The sequence below is a fragment of the Hypomesus nipponensis genome, chromosome 1 (assembly GCF_054491055.1).
Source record: "Hypomesus nipponensis isolate SF chromosome 1, ASM5449105v1, whole genome shotgun sequence".
Classification (NCBI taxonomy): domain Eukaryota; kingdom Metazoa; phylum Chordata; class Actinopteri; order Osmeriformes; family Osmeridae; genus Hypomesus; species Hypomesus nipponensis.
Window position 1 is genome coordinate 600,580 of NC_140361.1, and position 21,921 is coordinate 622,500.

General features: G+C 47.0%; 1 protein-coding gene across 1 annotated transcript in view; it reads right to left on the minus strand.

The window, feature by feature from the left end:
• Positions 1-4,708: 4,708 nt before the first annotated feature.
• Positions 4,709-21,921, minus strand: part of pcdh1b (protocadherin 1b) — a 147,895-nt gene continuing 130,682 nt past the window's right edge. Inside the window, exon 5 of the mRNA XM_084676992.1 lies at positions 4,709-6,001. Within this exon, the coding sequence (XP_084533118.1) occupies positions 5,583-6,001 (419 nt within the window). The 3' untranslated portion in view covers positions 4,709-5,582. The remainder of the gene's footprint in view (positions 6,002-21,921) is intronic.

The window sequence follows — 21,921 nt, forward strand, 5'->3', positions numbered from 1 at the left end:
TGGATTTGAGATGAACTTTCTGATTTCATTCTGTGCCAAATGTACTGTTGTGATGCTACAACGCCATAAACCCAATAACCAAAGCGCCTTACATGAAGTGTTTTTGAGATCAGTCATATGCACTCGGATTTGTTTTATAGCAATGTGATTGGGTGTCTTGCCTTAGGGCACAATAGCAACTTGAGTCACAAGTCAATTTCCTGAAGTGCAACACTGTATTACTGAGCTCCATGAGAGAGAGGGTTTGAGGACAGCGAGTCAGTGAAAATAAAACAACAATCAAAAATATGAATATGTGAGGGAGAGGAACAACCAAGGCAGACAGAATAAATATCAAATTACAATTATAGGCAAACAAATGTTTTTTTTTTTTTTTCACTGAATGAATTTTATTGTAAAGCTATAAGGAAGGATTAATTACAAGATATTGTTTCTTTGATTTGCTCAGCAAAAATAAAATACCACATTTCTTTTTCAAACATGCTGATACTGATCATAATAGAAGATAGTAAACTATGATGCAAAGGAAACAAACAAACCCATTTATGACCCAATATCTTTAAAGTCACTGTTTCGCAATAAATGTAAAATTGGAAAGAGACATGAGCGAAAGTATAAAAGCAGCGAAGCCAGTGAAAGGTTACAGGGGACAGTAATATTAGACAGCATTCACAGCTTCTCATGTACCAACCCCCTCACACTCTATTAAACTACTCTTAAAAATATTTTACAATTTCAAATTGTCATTGGATTTCATCACGTTTTTTAACTTATTTTTTTTCTTCAAAAGCTACACTTGCATGTACATAAAACTGTACAAAAAAACAAGGCATCACAAGCATGTTTCCTATATAAATATAACCGACAGTTAGGCTACAAACTTTGACTTCATGTATAGACGCACTTCAGCGACAGCTGTTTGTTCCTGTTTGCTTCTCCTCATGAGCTAAGCTCCGCCCACCCGCAGGGCGGCAGTCTTATCATTGGTGGATTCCCACAGGCCAGGAGATGACTGGCACCTGTAGTATTACTGGTGTGTCACATGACTACACAAATTACTGTCTAATATTTTTCTTAAATGAATATTGCGAGCTATCAGCCTGTTGATACTGTAATTACTTAACAACAGTGTCAGATTTTTTTTTGTGGACAGATGTAAAGATTTCACATGTTAATATGTTCACATGAACTCTGTCATTTTGTTTTAGTTAAACTAAGCCATGAGGGGTTGAAGGTAAAAGGAAACCAAACTAACAGTCTGTCTTGTGGAAACACAGGACATTTACGAAGAATAAAACTATCCAATGCCTTTGACGAACATAGCCGTGAGCATGTATATCAATATGTTTAATAGCACGGTTGTTTTTATACTACAATCTCAACAACAACAAATAATAGAACAAAATAAAGTATATCAATAAAACTGGCCTTTTCATGCTCTACTAAAACTCTTGGGACAGAAAAAGCCAGCCTCTAAATCTTAATCCACACTGTCTCTGTTTCTCCATTAGGCCCTGGGGTTTCTGTTCCTGGGGTTCCTGTTGGTAGTCATCCAGTCGTGGCTGGAACTCGGGGAGAGGATGGGGAGAGGATGGGGAGAGGATGGGGAAAGGATGGGGAGAGGATGGGGAGAGGATGGGGAAAGGATGGGGGGTTCAGCTGAACGGGCCACCGTGAGGACTCAGCCCCAGGGTCAGGGGAGAGGAGGCCACACCCCCAGACAGGACGGAGGTGGAGGCCACACCCCCTAGACAGGACGGAGGTGGAGGCCACACCCCCTACACAGGACGGAGGTGGAGGCCACACCCCCACACAGGACGGAGGTGGAGGCCACACCCCCAGACAGGACGGAGGTGGAGGCCACACCCCCTAGACAGGACGGAGGTGGAGGCCACGCCCCCTAGACAGGACGGAGGTGGAGGCCACACCCCCTAGACAGGACGGAGGTGGAGGCCACACCCCCTAGACAGGACGGAGGTGGAGGCCACTCCCCCTAGACAGGACGGAGGTGGAGGCCACACCCCTTAGACAGGACGGAGGTGGAGGCTAACTCATAATAAATAATGCAAAGAAAAAACTGATCCACTTACTCTATAAATCACATTCATAGCAATACAGTATCAATCATGTTTCCTTTTTCTACAATGAAACAGCATCTTTGTTCACGGGTGAACCAAACCCCATCTGTACAGTTGTCTCTTCAGAACAGAGACTGGGCAGCAGAGGAGTCCTGGTGCTGAGGACTGGGGAAGTTCTGATCACAGCTAAAACAGGATATGAAGAGAAACAGGAACAATGAGGGCCTCATTTACTAACATTGGGACCGCAGCTTAATCTGCGCCTTTACCCAACCGCAAATAGTACATGGTGTATTTCCACATTTAGCGTGGTATTTATCAAACCAGATCCTTGTCGGGCAATCAGCGCAAATAAGTGTTATTAGCATGCCGTTAAAAGACGGGAAAAATCGCCTGCATGTTACTGCCACCATGGGTGATTCGAGGAAAATAAGAAAAAAAAGTTCAGCGAACAGGAGCTAGAAATACACACACCCACTTTCCCTTATTCCTCCCAGCAGCAGTAATCTGCGTTTTAACTCAAGTGCGCTGCCTTTGTAAATACGATGTTATGTCTTTACCCGCTATTTCACGACTAAAATGGGCGCAATCCTCTTAGCAAATGAGGCCCTCAGAGTCGTATTAAACCCACTGTCGTCCAGGGACCACCTGTCAGCAACACAGCACACTACGTCACATCACAGATCACATGTGGTCTTCAGGCAGGGGAAGAGCTGTTCATGATTTACTGCAGACATGATAAAAACACAATATGGTATATAAACATTAAGAGTAACCGATAACAACCACACAGAGGCATGCCTTGCCCTGGAAAGAAAATGCTGTTTATGTGGTGCACACACATACACACGCGCACACACACACACACACACAGACTTTGCCTATCAGTATCTGTGACAGGTTCTCTCAGGGGATTGACAGCAGGTTTTCCCCCTGGGAGTGAACTGTCACAGGATGCCTTGGGTCCACAGGGTTTAGGAATGATTTGGTAGACTGTAAGAGGACTGGGTCTAAGGTATGGTAGACTGTAAGAGGACTGGGTCTAAGGTATGGTAGACTATAAGAGGACTGGGTCTAAGGTATGGTAGACTGTAAGAGGACTGGGTCTAAGGTATGGTAGACTGTAAGAGGACTGGGTCTAAGGTATGGTAGACTATAAGAGGACTGGGTCTAAGGTATGGTAGACTGTAAGAGGACTGGGTCTAAGGTATGGTAGACTATAAGAGGACTGGGTCTAAGGTATGGTAGACTGTAAGAGGACTGGGTCTAAGGTATGGTAGACTGTAAGAGGACTGGGTCTAAGGTATGGTAGACTGTAAGAGGACCGGGTCTAAGGTATGGTAGACTGTAAGAGGACTAGCCTGGCAGGTCTATGATATGGTTTAGCCAGCCAGTATGCATCAAGCCCACAAACACAAGAGCTGAAAGACTGTGTGGCCTCCTTACACACATAAATAAGTACACACACATCTGCAGTCTCACCATGACCACACACACACTTAGAAAAAGTCTTGCCCACCCCCTCCAGACAACCCCGCCCACCCCCTCCCCAAAGCAGCATGTGCCCCACATCACATTTCACCCCTCTGTGCGTCAGTGCCCTGAAGGCTAAAGGAAAGCAAACACCATAGCATCTGAAAGGTCAACCTGCATCCTCACAAACACTCAGGGTTAATGGCTCCCACACAACCTCCTCCACAATCATGTACTCTCTCTCCAGCTCCATCACTGCTGTCTCCTCCTCCTTTCTTCCCCTGGTCTCCTGCCCCTGGTCTTTGAATAGAGTAGAAATAGAAACTAAAAGGTGTCAGGGTCTGAAATCCCCCCATGTCAGACGTTGGACAGGCCTCCAGGTCTCCATGTCTGTGTTCCTGCAGCCTCCTGAGGCTAGACCTTCACGCCTCCCTCTCAAAGCTCCGCCAGTCTCATCAGGGCTGATGTTCGCTGCCACAGGTCAAATCCCCATTCATGTCAGCAGCTACCAATCCAAAGCTCCAAATGAACTTCCACACAGCCACGGCACCCAGGTTCTTATTAAACACGGAAATGATCACTGTTAATGAAGCCCGCCTGTGGCCACAATTAGAGCGATGCCTTTGCACGGCAAGCTAACGTGCTACAGTATACCCCCCCCAACACACACACCCTTCTAACCACTACCTCTCCACAGGACAAGCCTTGCCTAACACCCACAGCAGGACTGTAAAAGCCCAGAGATAGAGATGCTGAGCAGAGCAGCAGGTTTCTAAATGCCTGTTGTTTTCACTAGAATAGTCGCCACATCATCCTTCAGACCAGAGAGGATCACAGAGAGCCCTAATCATGACCCTCATCACCAACATCTAGGCCAGCTGCTTCTCTTCACTGGGCCCTAGCTGACCAGAGGGTGGTCTGCTTGTGAAACCTTGTCCGGGGGCTGAGGTGGTGCAGAACAGTCACTTCACCTTGACCAGCACAGCTCACACTGGAACAGTCCTTCAAGTCCAAGCACAGTGTAGGGATGGAAAACTACGTCTAGAGTTCAGTTCAGTCAGGGCCAGTGATGCCGTCCTCCTGTACATTGTGATTATCATATCCGGTCAACGACAGATGCACATTACGGGAGATCTAAAATCACACAAAAGCTACAGTTCTGAAGATCTGTACAACCAAAGAAAAGTCTTAATGATCGTTGTATATACAACTGTACATGAATCAACAGCTCTCCACTGTGAAAGGATATGTTGTGTCCTGCAGATGCCAAGAGGCAGGACAGTTTAGAGTGTCTGTGTGGACAGCAGTCTTATGTTGAGTGCGTTTACAAATATTTGTATTCAACCATGTCGACTTGTGTTGGCACAAGACTGTCCAAGTTCCACATTTGGAGGTCCTGGTGTTGACAGAAAGACACTTCTAAATAAGTCGCTTCTAAACAAAAAACTGAAAGATGGAAAAAAGAACACCTCAAATCGACTGCACCAAACAGTCTATCATTTCATGTACAACTATTTTTTTCTTCTTCGATTGTTTCAAGAGAGCAACACTGCTCGTAGTCTAAGAAAGACAAAAAGAAAATTATACAAATACATTGAAAGTAGCTAAATATTTTCCCATTAAATGATCACCATGTTAAAATGATAGTGGAGTTTACATTCCTTGATAGCAGTAGTAGTTGAAATCGCCATGTTTTTTTTCTCTTGATGGAAAAAGATTTTTTTTACATTTGATTTTGTTTGTTGATTTTTATTTATTTTTATGGGGGAGTTGGAAGGGGGGAAGAAAGGGGAAGGGGGGGATTTTAAAGCCTCTTAATTTGGACGTGTTTATAAAAAGGAGGAGGTAGTGTTGCTGGGACTGTACAGCAACCAGGCACAGGGGCGTGGCAGGGTAGGCTATGGGCAGGCCGTACTAAGGGTCAGGGGACTTTTTACTGCGGGACAGTGTTGATGAGCAGGTGTCAAGCTGGGAGAGGGACGGTGGGGTGGGTGGTGGTGGGTGGCAGGGTCGGTGGTGGTGTTTAGGCCCTCACAGGTAGATCTCTCTCTTGGAGCCCTGGTTGGGCGGGGTGGTGGCAGGGTGGTACTCGGATGCCTGGCTCATTGGGATCTCTTCCAGAGTACAGTCTCTGCCGGAGTCGCTGGCTCCAGAGTAGGCACTGTTGTAGGGGGGCAGGAACCTGAGGCCCGACCCCTTGGACCCTCCTCCTCCACTGCCCCCTCCGCCTCGCTCCTCCACTGGCCCGGGCTTGGGGCTGCCGTTGGCCAGCTGCTCCGGAGCCTCTCTCTCCTGGTAAGGCACGAAGGTGGACAGATTGCCAGGGGGCTTGGAGGCCTTGCGGTTGGGGGAGGGCTGGCCTGGCATCCAGCAGGCGTCTGAGTGGCCGTACTCAGTACACTCATGGGTACAGTTCCCTGTCATTGCTACGTCTGGCAGGGGCCGGAGGTCTGCAGAGGAGGGAGAGGGGGGGAGGAGAGGGGAGAGAGAGAGAGAAATATGGGGAAGAGGGGGGGAGATAGAGAGGTTAATAAGTAACAAACAAAAAGCTATCAGGTTATAATCAGCTGTATATAATAAGTTAATGGAGAACATGGTTCTCCATTACACAACAGTCCACTGAGGTCTACAGTATGTAGGAGATGCTGGAGGGCGGTGAGAGATGGCATCTACTGTCCACAACTGGGACATGAGAAATGCTTTTTCATTTACAAAAAAGGCCTGACATAAAAACCATTCTGCTGAGAGAAGGTTCGTAGCAGCATGCTGTATCTACAGGACTGTGTTCAGCTCCAGCACATTATTCTGACCAGGGTGGAAAATGTTCATATTGGAAGCAGGAATCCATAGTTAAATCATTATTTTACCAAATGACAACTCATTAAACATGAGATAAAATCTGATATTTTGAGTAATTTTGTACAACCTGCCAGGAACATTGGCTAATGTGTTGTTTAACACAGATGCCACAAGATTCTAAATAGTGTGTGTTGAGCATGAAATAAGATTAGACACATTTAAAACGAAACACGCTCAAGGTTGACTAAAATGTAATTATGCTGCACAGTCAATTAAGGCTGAGACAACAACACAGTTTCTGTGTTTGGCCAAACGACAGCCTGACACCATGTACAGACACAGCTTTAACACGACTGAGGTCGTATTCAGACATCACAGCTCCATCGAAAAAGGTCAGCATCCCAGAGAGGAAATATCAATGTGTATGCAGAAAGTAACCTTTCTTCTGTGTGTGACATTAGATTATTCTTTGATACTTGGGGGGGGGGGGGGGGGGGCAGTGTAGAACTGGGCTGTTCACTTCTCTCAAGAAAGCCATTATTCTCCAAAATGCCTTTGCTTCATGCATAATTGAAATTCATTGCCCCAGTGCTAAAGGAGCTACAGTCGGCTTTTCTGACTTCTCTGTGGTGGTGAATATGTACTGAATAATCCTTGGTTGGATGAAAATGCTGACTAATGAGTGTGTTTTTTTGTAAGAGCCTTGGTGTGTTTGGGTGCGATTATGGATGGATCTTTCCCACGCAGAGCACAAGCACTCAGGAAAGTAACTCTCAGTCACGTTTCAGCCATTTTTGGGTTCATTTCTGAGGTACGTTTCCACTCTGGCTGTTCTCATACATCTCTCTCAGCACCTACAGAATATTGAGTACACATCACAACTCGCATATGGAAAACCTGTTGAATAGATGGGAGTAAAAGGCCAAATCTAACCATTATCCCATGTTGCAGTCCTTAGCAGAGGCAAGTAGTGCTAATCACTGAATTTAGCAAAGAGCAATAGGGTCATGTTGCTTCTAATCAAACCCGAGAATTAATTGGCTCTCGTTTGAGTGCGGACTAATTAGCCCAACACGATAGGAGGAAGTGTGTGGGGGAGGACTGGGCATCAGAGTTATGGCTGGGATCTTAAGGCTAAGATCAATAGAGGCTAGGCTAATAAGACGGTCTTCTGTTAAACATACAGGTCACCACTCACACCATCAAAGGTAAGCAGCAGATCGGCTGTGGTTGCGTAATCAAGGTTGTGAATATGAAACATACTGAGGTCATCAGGTTTAGTAGGTGTGCTGTTAATAATCTGCTCAAACTAATTAGTCTCTCCATAACCTATAAAAACACTGCAAACTAACAAAACGCAATTTGCTTTTTTGGAGTAGCCTATAGTTCAGATGCTGCAAGTCTCGCACTATTTAAGTTTCTACTTGAGCCAGCCAATATAAACAAACACACACACACTCTTCCACACACACACTCTTCCACACACACACTCTTCCACACACACACACACACACACACACACGGCTGCTGATAAGTCTCGAATGGACTGGAACAGTGTCAGGAGAATGGAAGTCCGTATTCAAGGTGAGTTCTCTAAGACAAGTGGTTTTCTATGGAAGCGCAGGCTGTCCCTCCAGAGAGCTTATCTCTGCAGCAGACTCCAGGTTAACCCCTGGGAGCCTCCACAGCCCTGGACCAGGGGCCCCGGATGGTCTCCACCCCTCCCCCAGACACTCACCTACCTGGGTCCTTCCGTCCCTAAACTAATTAGATTTCATGGTCCCTTTCCAAGAAGATGTCAACGTTATAAAATGAAAATCATGTCCAGATTACTATCTGGCGTTTAACGCTCCTGGCCAGAGTAAAGAAGAGATGTACTGTGGCTTTCTCCTTTTCTTCCTTCCTTGCTTGCTTCCTCCATCCCTATTTCCTCCTATTCCTCCTTGCTTGCTTGCTTGCTTCCTTCCTCACATTCCTCCCCTTCCGTCCTCAAGATATGCTAACATGGCAAAAACTAAACGTATTCTCCCTCTCTCTTCACCTCAAGTTGGTCTCTGAGGAGATAAGTGGAATCAAATGTGTACATCTTTTCCTCTCCCTCTGTCAATTTGAAGTCCAAATGTGTGCGCTGCTTTCCACAAAACGTGGTGCATGGGAACATTTTTTAATTAGGTTCAATTTTGGAATTAAAATATGGCAAATTCATCATCCATGACAATCACTGTGGAAGTAACACTTCTGCATCTCAGAGGATGGAAACTAACCTGAATGTATGAAAAACGTCTCATTGCCCCCCACCCCCCAGACTCCATACATCATCATTCATACTGATGGCAATAAATCCCACCTCAACACACACATTTAATATCACTCACTGACAGACAACCCCCACCCACACTGACTAGTAGATACAATAAGAACTGTGCTTTATGACACTATATCCTGTCTTGTGTGACAGCACATTCAGCTGGGTTGAGGGTGCTCATGTCACCAGTAGACACTGAGATCCCTTGGGCTATCTAAGTCTAGAACAATCTCACTGCTGGTCCCCTAATACTCCCATCCAATTTATTCTAAAGCACAGTCTTAAACTCACCATGGGAACACCTTTCCAGGTGGCCTGGCCTGACAGCTGTGAAACACACACACACACACACACACACACACACACTTCAGCATTCCTGAGAGGTCCGAATGCCATCATATTCAAGTCAAACCGTTCTGGCCTCTACTGGGTGGATTCAGACAAGCCCAGCTGACAGAACTCTCCATCGACCTCCCTCCTCACAGTCCGCTTTCACCGCAGCGCAGACTAGAAATATATCTAGGGCCTCGTCCGTCAAAGGGACCTCCTGTTTTTTTATATATACATATATATATATCGGGCTAGCTAGCATCTAGGCCTGGCTGCAGAGAGGATACCGCTCTGAAATCACAGGTTCCAAGTTTTACCAACAGCAACATTTAATTTTGTGTACATTTTATTGTGTAATAATAACACAATTGTGTGAAAAAATGCGATATTCATTGATGCTGTTAGTAGGCTATATTTAGGCCTGCGTTCGTTACCTCTCATTAATGTTTGCTATTTCACTGCAGCATTACGACACATGACAGCGGTCTGACGCGGTCGTTTTCACTCGTTTTAATAATAAACATGCCATTGAATTAATAACTGTTGTTTTCAGGTTTTATTTAGCCAATATCTTACAAGGAAACGACTCCTCGGTCAAATGATCGTTAAATAAGCTTTCAGTCACTGTCGCTGATTATACTGTACACGGTAGCCTACTGTAAACTAAACTTGGAACTCTACTGTACCATGGTCTGGAAGCCAAATGGCCATGGAAAGTTTTGCCACAATTAAATCAAAATCCCAGATTTTTTAAATTGGTGTAACAAACTGTAGCCTATAGAACTGATCTCAGATAGTAAATGTGTTTGTAAATGTGGGCCTATACAATTAAATATTTGTATTTAAAATATTTATTCCCCACACGTAATGGACTCCTCCACCTCGAGTTTACGGTTGTTCCACGCTGCTTTTGTGCCAAAATAACATGACGTAGCAGTTCGAGTTTACAGAAACAGTCAATCGATTTCCGTGAACTTTCGAAGTACATTTGAGGAGATCATGTCAAAGAAGAAATAACCCAGTTTAAGCAATATTTGCAGAAACATACGAAATGTAAACAGCCATCAACTCAACGACGGAGAAGCAACGCGTAACTGACATCACAGAAGGTGTAACGTCAATCGAAGAAACTGACCTAGCCAGCAACTAGCTAATGACATTAACAGCCTCACTGCTGGTTGTGCACCACCTACAACCTCCAGCGTTACTGCCTCGGTTAGGGTGAATCATCTGTAGGTGTACACAGTGGGAGGAGCATGTCAGAGCCAGGAGTCTGGAGGCGACACCGACAGGCAGCGGTGGGCCGAAAGGCACGCTCGGATCTACAGCCCAGCATCCAGCAGCACCGTCACAGTGCCCAGGGAGACCCTAACTCATCTGTGATACTGTGATCATTACAACACCTTGCGTTGTAGACAGATAAATTGACATATAGGAAGACAACTGAAATACAGACTACAGACTTCTGTAGTGAAAGAAGGTTATTTGAAGTTTGAATAGTGACACATTGAATAGTTATAAGTTTGAACAGTTAGACGTTGAATAGTTAGAGGCTAATCTGCTTCTGTCCTTTACATCTGTCTCTTAGACTGAAAAGAGCTCCACCATCTCCAGATATATTTAGTTCACTAGCTATGATTGCTGGGAGCAAAATGGATAAGGGCCTCCCAAAGGTCTTTGCCTGGGGCCTTTAAATCTCTAAAATTGCCCCTGGTTCTCTCTCTCTCCCTCACTCCATTCCTTAACCCCTCTGCTACTGTTTCCACTTCCTCTCTCTCCTTCTGACCCCTTCTGCTTGTGTGAAAACCTTGCCGGGTCTAATTAAACTTTGGGCAGATTAGAACTTTGCCTTGTCAGTCTTTATTCATGCTTAAACAAGTTATTACTTTTTTGGAAATTAAATTAGCCAGCTATTAATTAATCGACACGGCGCTTGGAAAGAGGATGGAGGGGCAAAAAGAGAGGGGGAGGAAGGGCAGGGGAGGGGAGGAGATGAGACAAGAGGAACAAGGGAAATGGGCAGTGAAGAGAAAACGGTCTTGGGTACGGAGGGATTGTGGTAACTATGGTTTACTGAGTGTAAAACAGAGTGTTTTGTGGTGCTTTAAAAGACAGACTTAGAGTCTATATAGATATTCCTTTCTAATTAGACAGAGGGGTCAGTTCAAAGCAAGCCGTGGCGCAGTCTCACAACTGTAACATTTTGATGACATTCAGGAGCCACATTGTCCCACCGCATGTTTCATCAACATGCAGACCTCATGTTGGGACTACATTAGCCACACAACAACATCTCAGCAACAGAATACCTGAATCTCCAGCAGACTGAAATCTGTTCCACACTAATCCTCAATTCATTTTATTTTCTAACACCTTTTCTTGAGGCAGGGACAAAGAAACATGAAAAACACATATTTCTTTTTTTTTCTGCAGCTGATGCCAGTAGCTGAATAGGAGTTGTGGTTCTCTGTTTTCCCTGCTGGTTTAATGCATGCTGTACTCCTACCGCCTGTGACATCAATGTATTGACTGACATCTTTAAAATGAGTCCCAATCCCTCTGATCCAAATCTGTTTCCCACTAAGCCTCTGGTGCCTAACTAGAGAAAGGAGAGACAGTCAATATCACCATGTCACTTTGGCAGGTGGGAACAAACTAACTGAAGTATACTGGTGGACACATCTGTGACAGGTTGGGGGGTGAGGGAAGCCAGGCTGGTGAATGAGCCCTGAGCCCATGATAGCTGAGCAGACCTGGATGTGCCATGGTAATGTGATGATAGCTGAGCAGACCTGGTTGTGCCATGGTAATGTGATGATAGCTGAGCAGACCTGGATGTGCCATGGTAATGTGATGATAGCTGAGCAGACCTGGATGGGTGAGGAGGGACCACCTGCCATCATGCTCCCTGAACATCTCTAACACATCCCATACTTAGAGTGTGTGTGTGTGTGTGTACCAGCCGTTTCCCAGGCTGTAATACATATGTACTGGTCTTAGTCTACCACAGTGAAGGCTTACAGGTAACTCCAATGTTGATTTTTGTATCCTTTTATATTTACTCATGCTGCGTGGAGAAAATATTGTTCTTCAAAAGTACAGTATAACCAATAGAAACAGCCCCTGTCTATATCAAATACAATAAGTGAACCAACACATCCCATTTAAATATTGACTACCCTAGCCAGCGTAGATAAATCATTAAAGATACAGGAACTAGTTTGGGAATCCACAGACCTGATCCTGTAACCTTGGAGAGCAGACCTCACTTCACTACAGGCTAGTGAAGTGAGCTGCAAACATGCCAGTTATGCTCAAATGATAACATCGATTCGTTTTTCGTTTCTTGATAGGTACACTCTTTTAGAGTGTGTTTGTGACGATTACCTTACCGGAATGCACATACAAACGCACACACTCCCCTCATCAGAAAGAATCTTTGAGGAAAGAAAATACCACAGACAAAAACATTTCTCCTATATGACCTTCCAACCACCAATGATGGTACTCAGTCCTTTTAAATAACATCTGCATCACTGCGTCACTACATCACACACTATCAAGACCATGATGGGAGAAAGCCGTCTGTGACTATACAAACCATATTTCATCTGTACTATTTATAGAGCAGAAAAATAAAAAAAATGTGTGTGTGTGTATACATTTACGTAAAAAGAGTGAGGCCCCAAAGAGAGGAAAGGGAATATTTATTTCTTTTATAATCTCTCATCCACATCTCATTCCTCCCTCTCAAGAACAGCGCAAAGGAAAAAACTCAATTATTCAACAAAAGTGAATACATTTGCGGCATGGCTGAAGTTCCTGCAGCTGGCGTGATTATTTCCCTGGTTGCTACTAGGGTTAGGGTTAGAGCAGAGAAGGAGAGCTTGTTATGACGTCTCCAGAACCCTTCAGGTGTGTCACTTCACTCGAATGTCTCTGGAAAACATACATGTTCTGAGTACAAATCTGCTTTTCTTCCAAGCAGGAAACAATTTGGAAGGAGAGAGAGTCTGGAAATGATAAAGATGCAAATCTGATATTTCATTCTGATGCTTGGAATACTTTCATTACTTACTGAATATAGAAACCCCCAACACATATATATATATGCACACATATATATATATATATATATATATATATATATATATATAATACAGCTATAGGTTAGCAGTAGCCACATGGAGTATTAGAAAGTGTGTGTTTGTGCAGAGTACATATAATTGTCATAAACACGACACGCCCCTGAGCAGTGGCATCTGTCCGGATCGGCCACCCCAAGAGACAGGAAACAGAGAGAAGCACTTCCTGTTTGAGTGTTACCAGTCTGGCTGTCTCCTGTGTGTTCCTGGATCCCGCCCCCCGGTCAACCATGACCAACCCCGGTCCTGGCTAACCCACACGACACACGTCGTAAATCCTTACTGTCTCTTTCTCTCTCTTTCTCTCCGGTCTCCAGCAGCACGTTTCTCCCCTGTCAGCACTCATCCTCTCTCCAGCATCATTAACATCCAACCGTCTGGACTGTTTGTTATCTGAATAATACAGCAGTATAAAAACAGTCTCTCTTACACCTCTGACTAGCAGTGCTTCACTGCAATCAGCTCCAATTTGCCCGGAGACGTGTGACTTTGTCCACAGGCATCTCCGTCAGCGCTAGGGGGTAAGAGATTCCTTTTCTTTTTTTTTTTCACCTGAACACTGTTCCTTTTAAAGTGAACTTAACAAAGAGTAACTCTGTCATGTCTAAAATGACAGCACGGTGTCTTGGACTTGTGAAGCGCAGCGCTTGTTGTTTGTTTGTGAGTTCATGTGTTTTCACTGTCACGCGTCATCTGCCGGCCTGTCACTTAGACACAGACTGAAGCCCTCTCATCAACATCTACGCTTGAGGATGAGAGACAGGACTGGGTTTGAGACAAATATGCAAAACACACATGACAAGCAGAGATGGATGATTCTAAGTGCTAAACTAAGTTGAGCCATTCCTTAAATAAACAAACCGAGAGCTGTGAAAAACCAACATCCTGTGCAGGTATCAGAATGCAGAGGGTCCTCCAGCTCACGGCCCTGACCTGTCTCTCTGTCTGACAGACAGGTCAGATAAGAGGTCACCATGACGACAGAGGGACAGCTCTGTATCCCACAACCTGCAGCAGCACAAGGCGAGGGAGGAGAATGGAGAGAAAAGGCAGTGAATGTGGGCATGTGGCCATGTTATGTGTGTACTGTGTGTGTACTGTGTGTGTACTGTGTGTGTACTGTGTGTGTACTGTGTGTGTGGGGGTGCTTGTGTGCTTGTGTGTGCTTGGATGCTGTGTGTGTGTGTGTGCATTTTGTAGAAGGCTCATGTTGGCTAGCTAGCCCACAGCTGTCTCAGAGGGCCTGTCTGCCGGGCAGCTCATCCTGCCTCCCCAGAGCTCCAGCAGAACACGGCCTTCTCCCCTCCCAAGCCTGGGCCTCGCCTGGCTCCCTGCCCAAGGTTATAGATGCCCAGTTGGGGTCACAGTTGCTTGACAACCCCGGAGACAATATGTTGGCCTCAGAGCACAGTGATTATGTGATGTGTGCTTATTTTTGTGCGTTTGTGTGTGTGTTACAGTATGTTGGTGTGAAGGTTCTGTAAGTGTGTGTGTGTTACAGTGTGCCTCTATCTGTTTGAGTTGTGAGCTAGCTGGCTGTCTCAGGAAGTAAACATATGGTGGCTCTCTTAACAAGATGTTCACTGGCCCTGCAGTTTGCATTGTAAATGAGGCAGTGCACCGTGTTCCCACACACACGGACACGCACTGACATACACACACACATGCACACACACACTGAAATACACACACACATGCACACACACACTGACATGCACACACAACCACACACGCTCATCTCCACAGAATGTCGTTCAGCAGCTAAATGCTGAACTGTATATAGTGAAGCTAAACAAACGAAGACATGTGTTAGTGGGTCTCGACAGTGCTGTGTGTTCTACGATCATGAGTGAGTCTTATAAATAGACAAGAGTCCTAACTGACAGGCGGGGTGTGTGGGGGTGTGTGGGGGTGTGTGTGTGTGTGTATCGCAGGTCGAAGATCCCTCCCTTATCGTGCTGGGACAGGAGCGCGGTGGTCCAGATCCATCCCAACATTCACCAGGTTTCAGACAACTATTGATCTGGCAGGCTCCCTCCCTCCCTCCCTCCCTCCCTCCCCTCCCTCCCTCCCTCCCTCCCTCCCTCCCTCCCTCCCTCCCTCCCTCCCTCCCTCCCTCCCTCCCTCCCTCCCTCCCTCCCTCCCTCCCTCCCTCCCTCCCTCCCTCCCTCCCTCCCTCCCTCCCACCAGCCTCTCATCACCTGCCAACTCGCTCACCAAAACAGCATCAATACAGATGGTCTTTGGTGATGAGGAGGGAGAGAGGGAGAAGGGTAGAGACAAAGAGAGAGAGGAGAATACAGAAAGAGAGAGTGGAAGAGAGAGAATTTTGGGGGGCAGGACAGGGAGGAGCACACAGGGAGGGAGACAGGGGACAGGAGAGGGAGAGAGGAAAGGAGAGCGAGGAGGGAGGAAAGGAGGAAAGGAGACCGAGGAGGGAGGAAAGGAGGAAAGGAGAGGGAGGGAAGAAGCTGGCAGGAGACGGAGGGAGGAAAGGAGAGGGAGCAGGGCGGGTTGAGAGTCAAAGGGACACATGCTGAAGGTGAGAGAGATAAAGAGGGTGCAGGGAAATGGAGAGAGCGATAAAAACAAAGAGAAGGAGCAAGAGATGAAGAGGAAAAAGTAAAGTGATAAACAGAAGTGTCATGTTCCTCTGCAGTTTGTATTTTTATGGGTATAGTTATTAGGTTATACTTTTGTTGATTACTGTTTATGCTTATTTTCGACATGATCACACTGAATGTTACTGTTATGAATGCTATTTGTTTTATATTGTTTATATTACTAGGCTTTTTTTACATGTAGGATTTTGTTCTCTCCTTATTCATGACTGTATGACCTCTATCTTAACCATCTCTCTGCTCTGAATCACCTACATTTCCCTACGCGAGGATCAAGAAAGTGTTACCTACACTCTTATCTCATCTCAAGTAGAGAGAGAGGGGTAGGTGGAGGGAGAGAAACAGAGTAGGAGAAAGGTGGACGAGACACAGCCATTTCTCCAGGCCCTGTCATTATCATTCTTCACAGATGACAGGTGCTTTGCGGCCCTGCGTGTCGCTATGCCCCTCTGACACCCGTCCTTGTGTCATACCTCTGGGCCCAGGCCGTCCTGTCAACATCTCCTCCACACTCAGGGAGCAGCAGCCCTGCACACAGGCCAGTGGTCGGCTCCCTGGATGGGACAGAGGATTCATTATCTTCACACTGCCAACCGCTGGGCCTGCTAAACACCCTGCTGAAAATGACAGTATTGTTGTTCTTTAACGTGTCTCAATCCTGTGCTAGGTGTAGGTTTGGAATTGCCTCATCTCAGCTTTGAAAATAGTCGTATTTAGAGCTAAACTAATTAGAGAGATTGATTTGAGGCTCCAGGAATGCGTTGTGTTCTCTGAGAGACTGTGAGGGGGTTTCCATGCAGAGATGGACGAGGCTTGAAGCTGAATTCACCGGTGTGAAAATAAACATGCCTATTAAACTCAGAGCCATACAGTATGCTGTCACGTATCCTGCAGAGCTAGGGGGAAGGAGGGCTTCGAAAGGAAAAAGTGATTGCTTTGCCAACCATCAATATTCCCACATCTAATAAACAAACCTTGTGAGATCGATTCATCAAAATGAACAGGATTTTTGATTTTTCACTGGGTGAAAAAAAAACGCACACAAAAGGCAAGAAAAATAAAAACATATTACTGCAATCTGTCTGATGTCAGTCATACGTTCTCCTCCATTAGGATGGAACACTGGCTCAGTAGGTTTTGCTGACAGCCTGTGTGAATGCAGCAGCAGAGAACAGCTTCTAATCATGTCAGAGCAGCCGTCCTGAAGCCCTCACCATTACCAGACTGCCCTCACCACTACCAGACAGCCCTCACCGCTACCAGACTGCCCTCACCACTACCAGACAGCCCTCACCGCTACCAGACAGCCCTCATCACTACCAGACAGCCCTCACCACTACCAGACTGCCCTCACCACTACCAGACTGCCCTCACCACTACCAGACAGCCCTCACCGCTACCAGACAGCCCTCACCACTACCAGACTGCCCTCACCACTACCAGACAGCCCTCACCACTACCAGACAGCCCTCACCACTACCAGACAGCCCTCACCGCTACCAGACAGCCCTCACCGCTACCAGACTGCCCTCACCACTACCAGACAGCCCTCACCGCTACCAGACAGCCCTCACCACTACCAGACAGCCCTCACCACTACCAGACAGCCCTCACCACTACCAGACAGCCCTCACCAATACCAGACTGCCCTCACCACTACCAGACAGCCCTCACCACTACCAGACAGCCCTCACCACTACCAGACTGCCCTCACCACTACCAGACAGCCCTCACCACTACCAGACAGCCCCGCAGCCGGGCCGGCCACCAGGCACATGGAGGCCTGGAAGTTGTTTTAGCTCTTCAGCACTGACTCAGTGAGCAGGGACAAGCCCCACAGGTACAGTTGAAGTCGGTCAGCACAGCTTCATTTTATCAGCCAGGGGAATCTCCAGCGAAAGGCTGTATCACAGAGAAAGGATATTGTATACGACAGAATATACGTGGACGTGTTCAGAAAGGGACACAAGTTGTGAATATTGTTAGGAGTATATTAACACTGATGCCCAGAGGTCACAGAGGGCAGGAAGGTTGTAGCCTTGGGCTAGGGAAGGGTGAGGAGTGCCCCTGGGGATGCCAGTCCTACCCAGGGTTCAGTTCACCTTGAACGTGACGTGATGTGTTCACAGTAACATTTGGCACGCTGGCTGTTCTCCTGCCTCCCTCTGTGTTTGTCAGGCCATGCGGAACATGCTATTCAGGTTTGTCCTTTTACCTGCCTCCTCCTCATTTAGAGACATTATTTATTCTGACACAATGTGACAAAGGGATTGTTCTGTCTCTCTATTAAATATGAACACGCACACATACGCACAGTATACAGTGTGAACACACACACTGAAACCTTCTATTCTATTTTCTTTCTTAATGCCACATTGTATGCTTTATATTCAGAATGGTATCATCTTCATTGAGCATCTAGTGTAGGCTCTGCTTGTATCTGTTTACTTGAGCAAGATCAAACTGTGCATTGCTAAGTGGATTAGCAATCAGTACATCTCAACACAGGGCCTGTGTGTGTGTGTGTGTCCCACCCATCTCTCACCCACCCTCCTCCACCCACCTCTCCCCCTCACCACCCATCTCTCCCTCTCTCCCTCCTCTCACCCCCCTGTTCTTGTCTGCCTTAGTAATACTCCCAGAAAGAGGCCCATGGAGAGTAGGTAACAGATGAACCCACTCCATTAGAACAGCCTGCCAGGTCAAAGCCTACCTCATCAGGACTAATGCTGAGACAACATCCAGGATTAGGCCAGAATTAGAACCAGCTATTATCCTGCACACTTTTTCATTACTTCTTCCTCCTCGCCCGCCGCCCCCACCCTGCCATTCTGTCCTTCTTTCCCTGTCGGGAGCAAACAGTACGCTCTGATGGTACGCTCTGATGGTACGCTCTGATGGTACGCTCTGCCCGTATGCTCTGATGGTACGCTCTGACCGTACGCTCTGCCCGTACGCTCTGCCCGTACGCTCTGCCCGTACGCTCTGCCCGTACGCTCTGCCCTATGCTCTGCCCGTATGCTCTGCCCTATGCTCTGCCCTATGCTCTGCCCGTATGCTCTGCCCTATGCTCTGCCCTATGCTCTGCCCGTATGCTCTGCCCGTATGCTCTGATGGTATGCTCTGCCCGTATGCTCTGCCCGTATGCTCTGCCCTATGCTCTGCCCTATGCTCTGCCCGTATGCTCTGCCCTATGCTCTGCCCTATGCTCTGCCCGTATGCTCTGATGGTATGCTCTGCCCGTATGCTCTGCCTGTATGCTCTGCCTGTATGCTCTGCCCGTATGCTCTGATGGTATGCTCTGCCCGTATGCTCTGCCCTATGCTCTGCCCGTATGCTCTGCCTGTATGCTCTGCCTGTATGCTCTGCCCGTATGCTCTGATGGTATGCTCTGCCCGTATGCTCTGCCCTATGCTCTGCCCGTATGCTCTGCCTGTATGCTCTGCCTGTATGCTCTGCCCGTATGCTCTGATGGTATGCTCTGCCCGTATGCTCTGCCCTATGCTCTGCCCGTATGCTCTGCCTGTATGCTCTGCCTGTATGCTCTGCCCGTATGCTCTGATGGTATGCTCTGCCCGTATGCTCTGCCCTATGCTCTGCCCGTATGCTCTGCCCTATTAACAGATCACCCACATTCGTTCTGTCCCCCAGCTCCTTCATGACGGTGGCAGCTGTAATTGTCTTCCTCATAATGACATTGGACTGGCTTCCTGTCTCCTGTCATGCTAGTTAGCTGAGCAGATTAGGGTGTGGGCTGTGGCAGGCGTGAGGAGGGTGTGAAATCCTCCTTGGTGTGCCCTGTGTTTCCTCATGCAGGCTATTGTTCTGTGGGAGAATGATGAGGGCTAAGTGGATGATAAAGCCGTGGCATAAGCAGTAATGGAGGAACCTGCCAGCCACTGTCTCTGTGAGGACAGACCCAGGTTTGAAGGGCCCCCTTCATGTCGAAGACGAAACTGGGACAGATTTATTGACATCCTGCAGTAATTAGCCAGCAGAAGGACTTCATGAAGGCATTATGAACACACGCTCCTAGCTAAGAGATCACGTGGTACAGTGATATACAGTGACACGGGACGAGAAGTCTTCATGCAACCAAGAACTAACTGGTGTTCTCATGTCCCCTTACAGAGGGCTGAGTTGTAAATCCTCTTCTCTAGCTCCCTTTCAGACTCTAACTCTTCCAGACACAAAACATTTACTTCTCCTTGACTCTCAATATCATATATCTTCACTGCACCTCCCAGCCTTCAGCTGCTGGTGGACACACAGGCCCTTGCGTGCTTCATGTATTATTTGTCAGAAGTGCAGCCTACATAGCAGCCATAGTTACATGGTCTGGTTGCACATGAGTAGCACACCAGAATAACTCAACTACACTCAATTTGAACATTGTTGCCTTTTAGCCCAATGCCAAACTGAAGGTGAGATATCGGAATGTGAAATGATTCAGGGAGGGTTTGATTCTTGATTCAACACACATCTATTCTCTTTCAGACTACTCTCAGACTGATGACAGCTTACTCTCTGCTTAAAATTGGTTTGCTTAAAATGTTTAGAAGGTTTAAAAACAACTCCTGCAATATCAGATGCCTATTTTGCAGCTCACTCCCTGCTACCGCTGTCTGGGAAAAGATATCTTCTGAAAGGCGTCTCACAATGTACAGCCTTTATGTGTGTCTGCTTCTATGAGCTGTGCACCTTCAGGCCAGTAAAGCACGTTCCCACAAAGAACCTGGCGGAGAGGTGATCACGCACAGTACGGACTTCAGCAGAGAGCTTATTCCGGCATAGGAAAAAAAAACAGTTCCTTTTGAGTGGGGACTGAAAGGATGCTGGAAGGTGAGGGTGTCTGTGGCCTTTTCGTTTTTAGGTTAAACAATCGAGCCTGGCCTGTATTCAGCAACGTTCATTTTAGATCATATTCCTCTTTGAGAATAACAGACACACATTTCACTCACACACAAACACATGAAAGCCCTCCTGGATTGACTTCAAAAGCTGAAGCAAAGCTATGACAAAACCATACATAAATAAATCCATTTTCATGTGTTTTCTTTTCCTTTCCCTCAAGAAAGCGCTTCGTTATGTATGGAAATGAAATTCTGCTCTTAAAGCCGTCCCTCAAGCCAAATGCCTTGGCTCTTACCCATGCAAATGTAGGCCAGGGCACTATGCCTCTACAGACACAGTACTGTGAGGAGGGAGAGGGAGGGAGGAACACAGATAAGAGACGATGGAGAACGAAACAAAAGAGGAGATATGGATGCCAGGAGAAAATTCAGGGAATGTTAAGGAAGAGAGAGATGAAGAGAGAGCGGGCAGAGAAGGCATGTGAGAGAGGGAGAGAGAGAGTGGTAGAAATACACAGGCATGACAGCAATGGTGAAATTGAATCTAAAAGAGTAAGACATTTGAGGGTCTGGGCCTTGGGGAGGGGTTAGACTGTGGGGGAGACTAGCGGGGGCTAGCTGTGGTTGTCATCATCATTGCCCTGAAGGGTCCGGCACTGGGCTGTGTGACAGCTGCTGCGTTGCTAATTAACAAGGACACGTGTCCGAGCGCTAAGCTAGCCACGGGAAGCTAGGTCCTCCCATGGTGCAGGCAGGAGAGATCCCCTTCAGTGGGACGACTGAGTTCTGTCTGCCCTGCAGACTGGGGACTCGCTCTGCTGGACCACGCCTTGTTAGGGGGAGGGGGGGCACATGGAAGGGGAGGGGGGGGGACAGGGGGGGGGCAGGGAGGGGGAGAGGGGGGGACAGGGAGGGGAGGGGGGGGGGACTATCCCAACTGGGGCAGAAGAAGATGAAGTCCGTGGCTGGAGAGGAACTCCTACCAGAATGGCAGTGATGGTGGATGCACACACACACACATGCCCTCAGACAGCACACACACACACACACACACACACACACACACACACACACACACACATGCCCTCAGACAGCACACACACACACACACACACACATGCCCTCAGACAGCACACACACACATGCCCTCAGACAGCACACACACACACATGCCCTCAGACAGCACACACACACACATGCCCCCAGACAGCACACACACACATGCCCTCAGACAGCACACACACACACACACACACACACACACACACACACACACACACACACATGCCCTCAGACAGCACACACACACACACACAC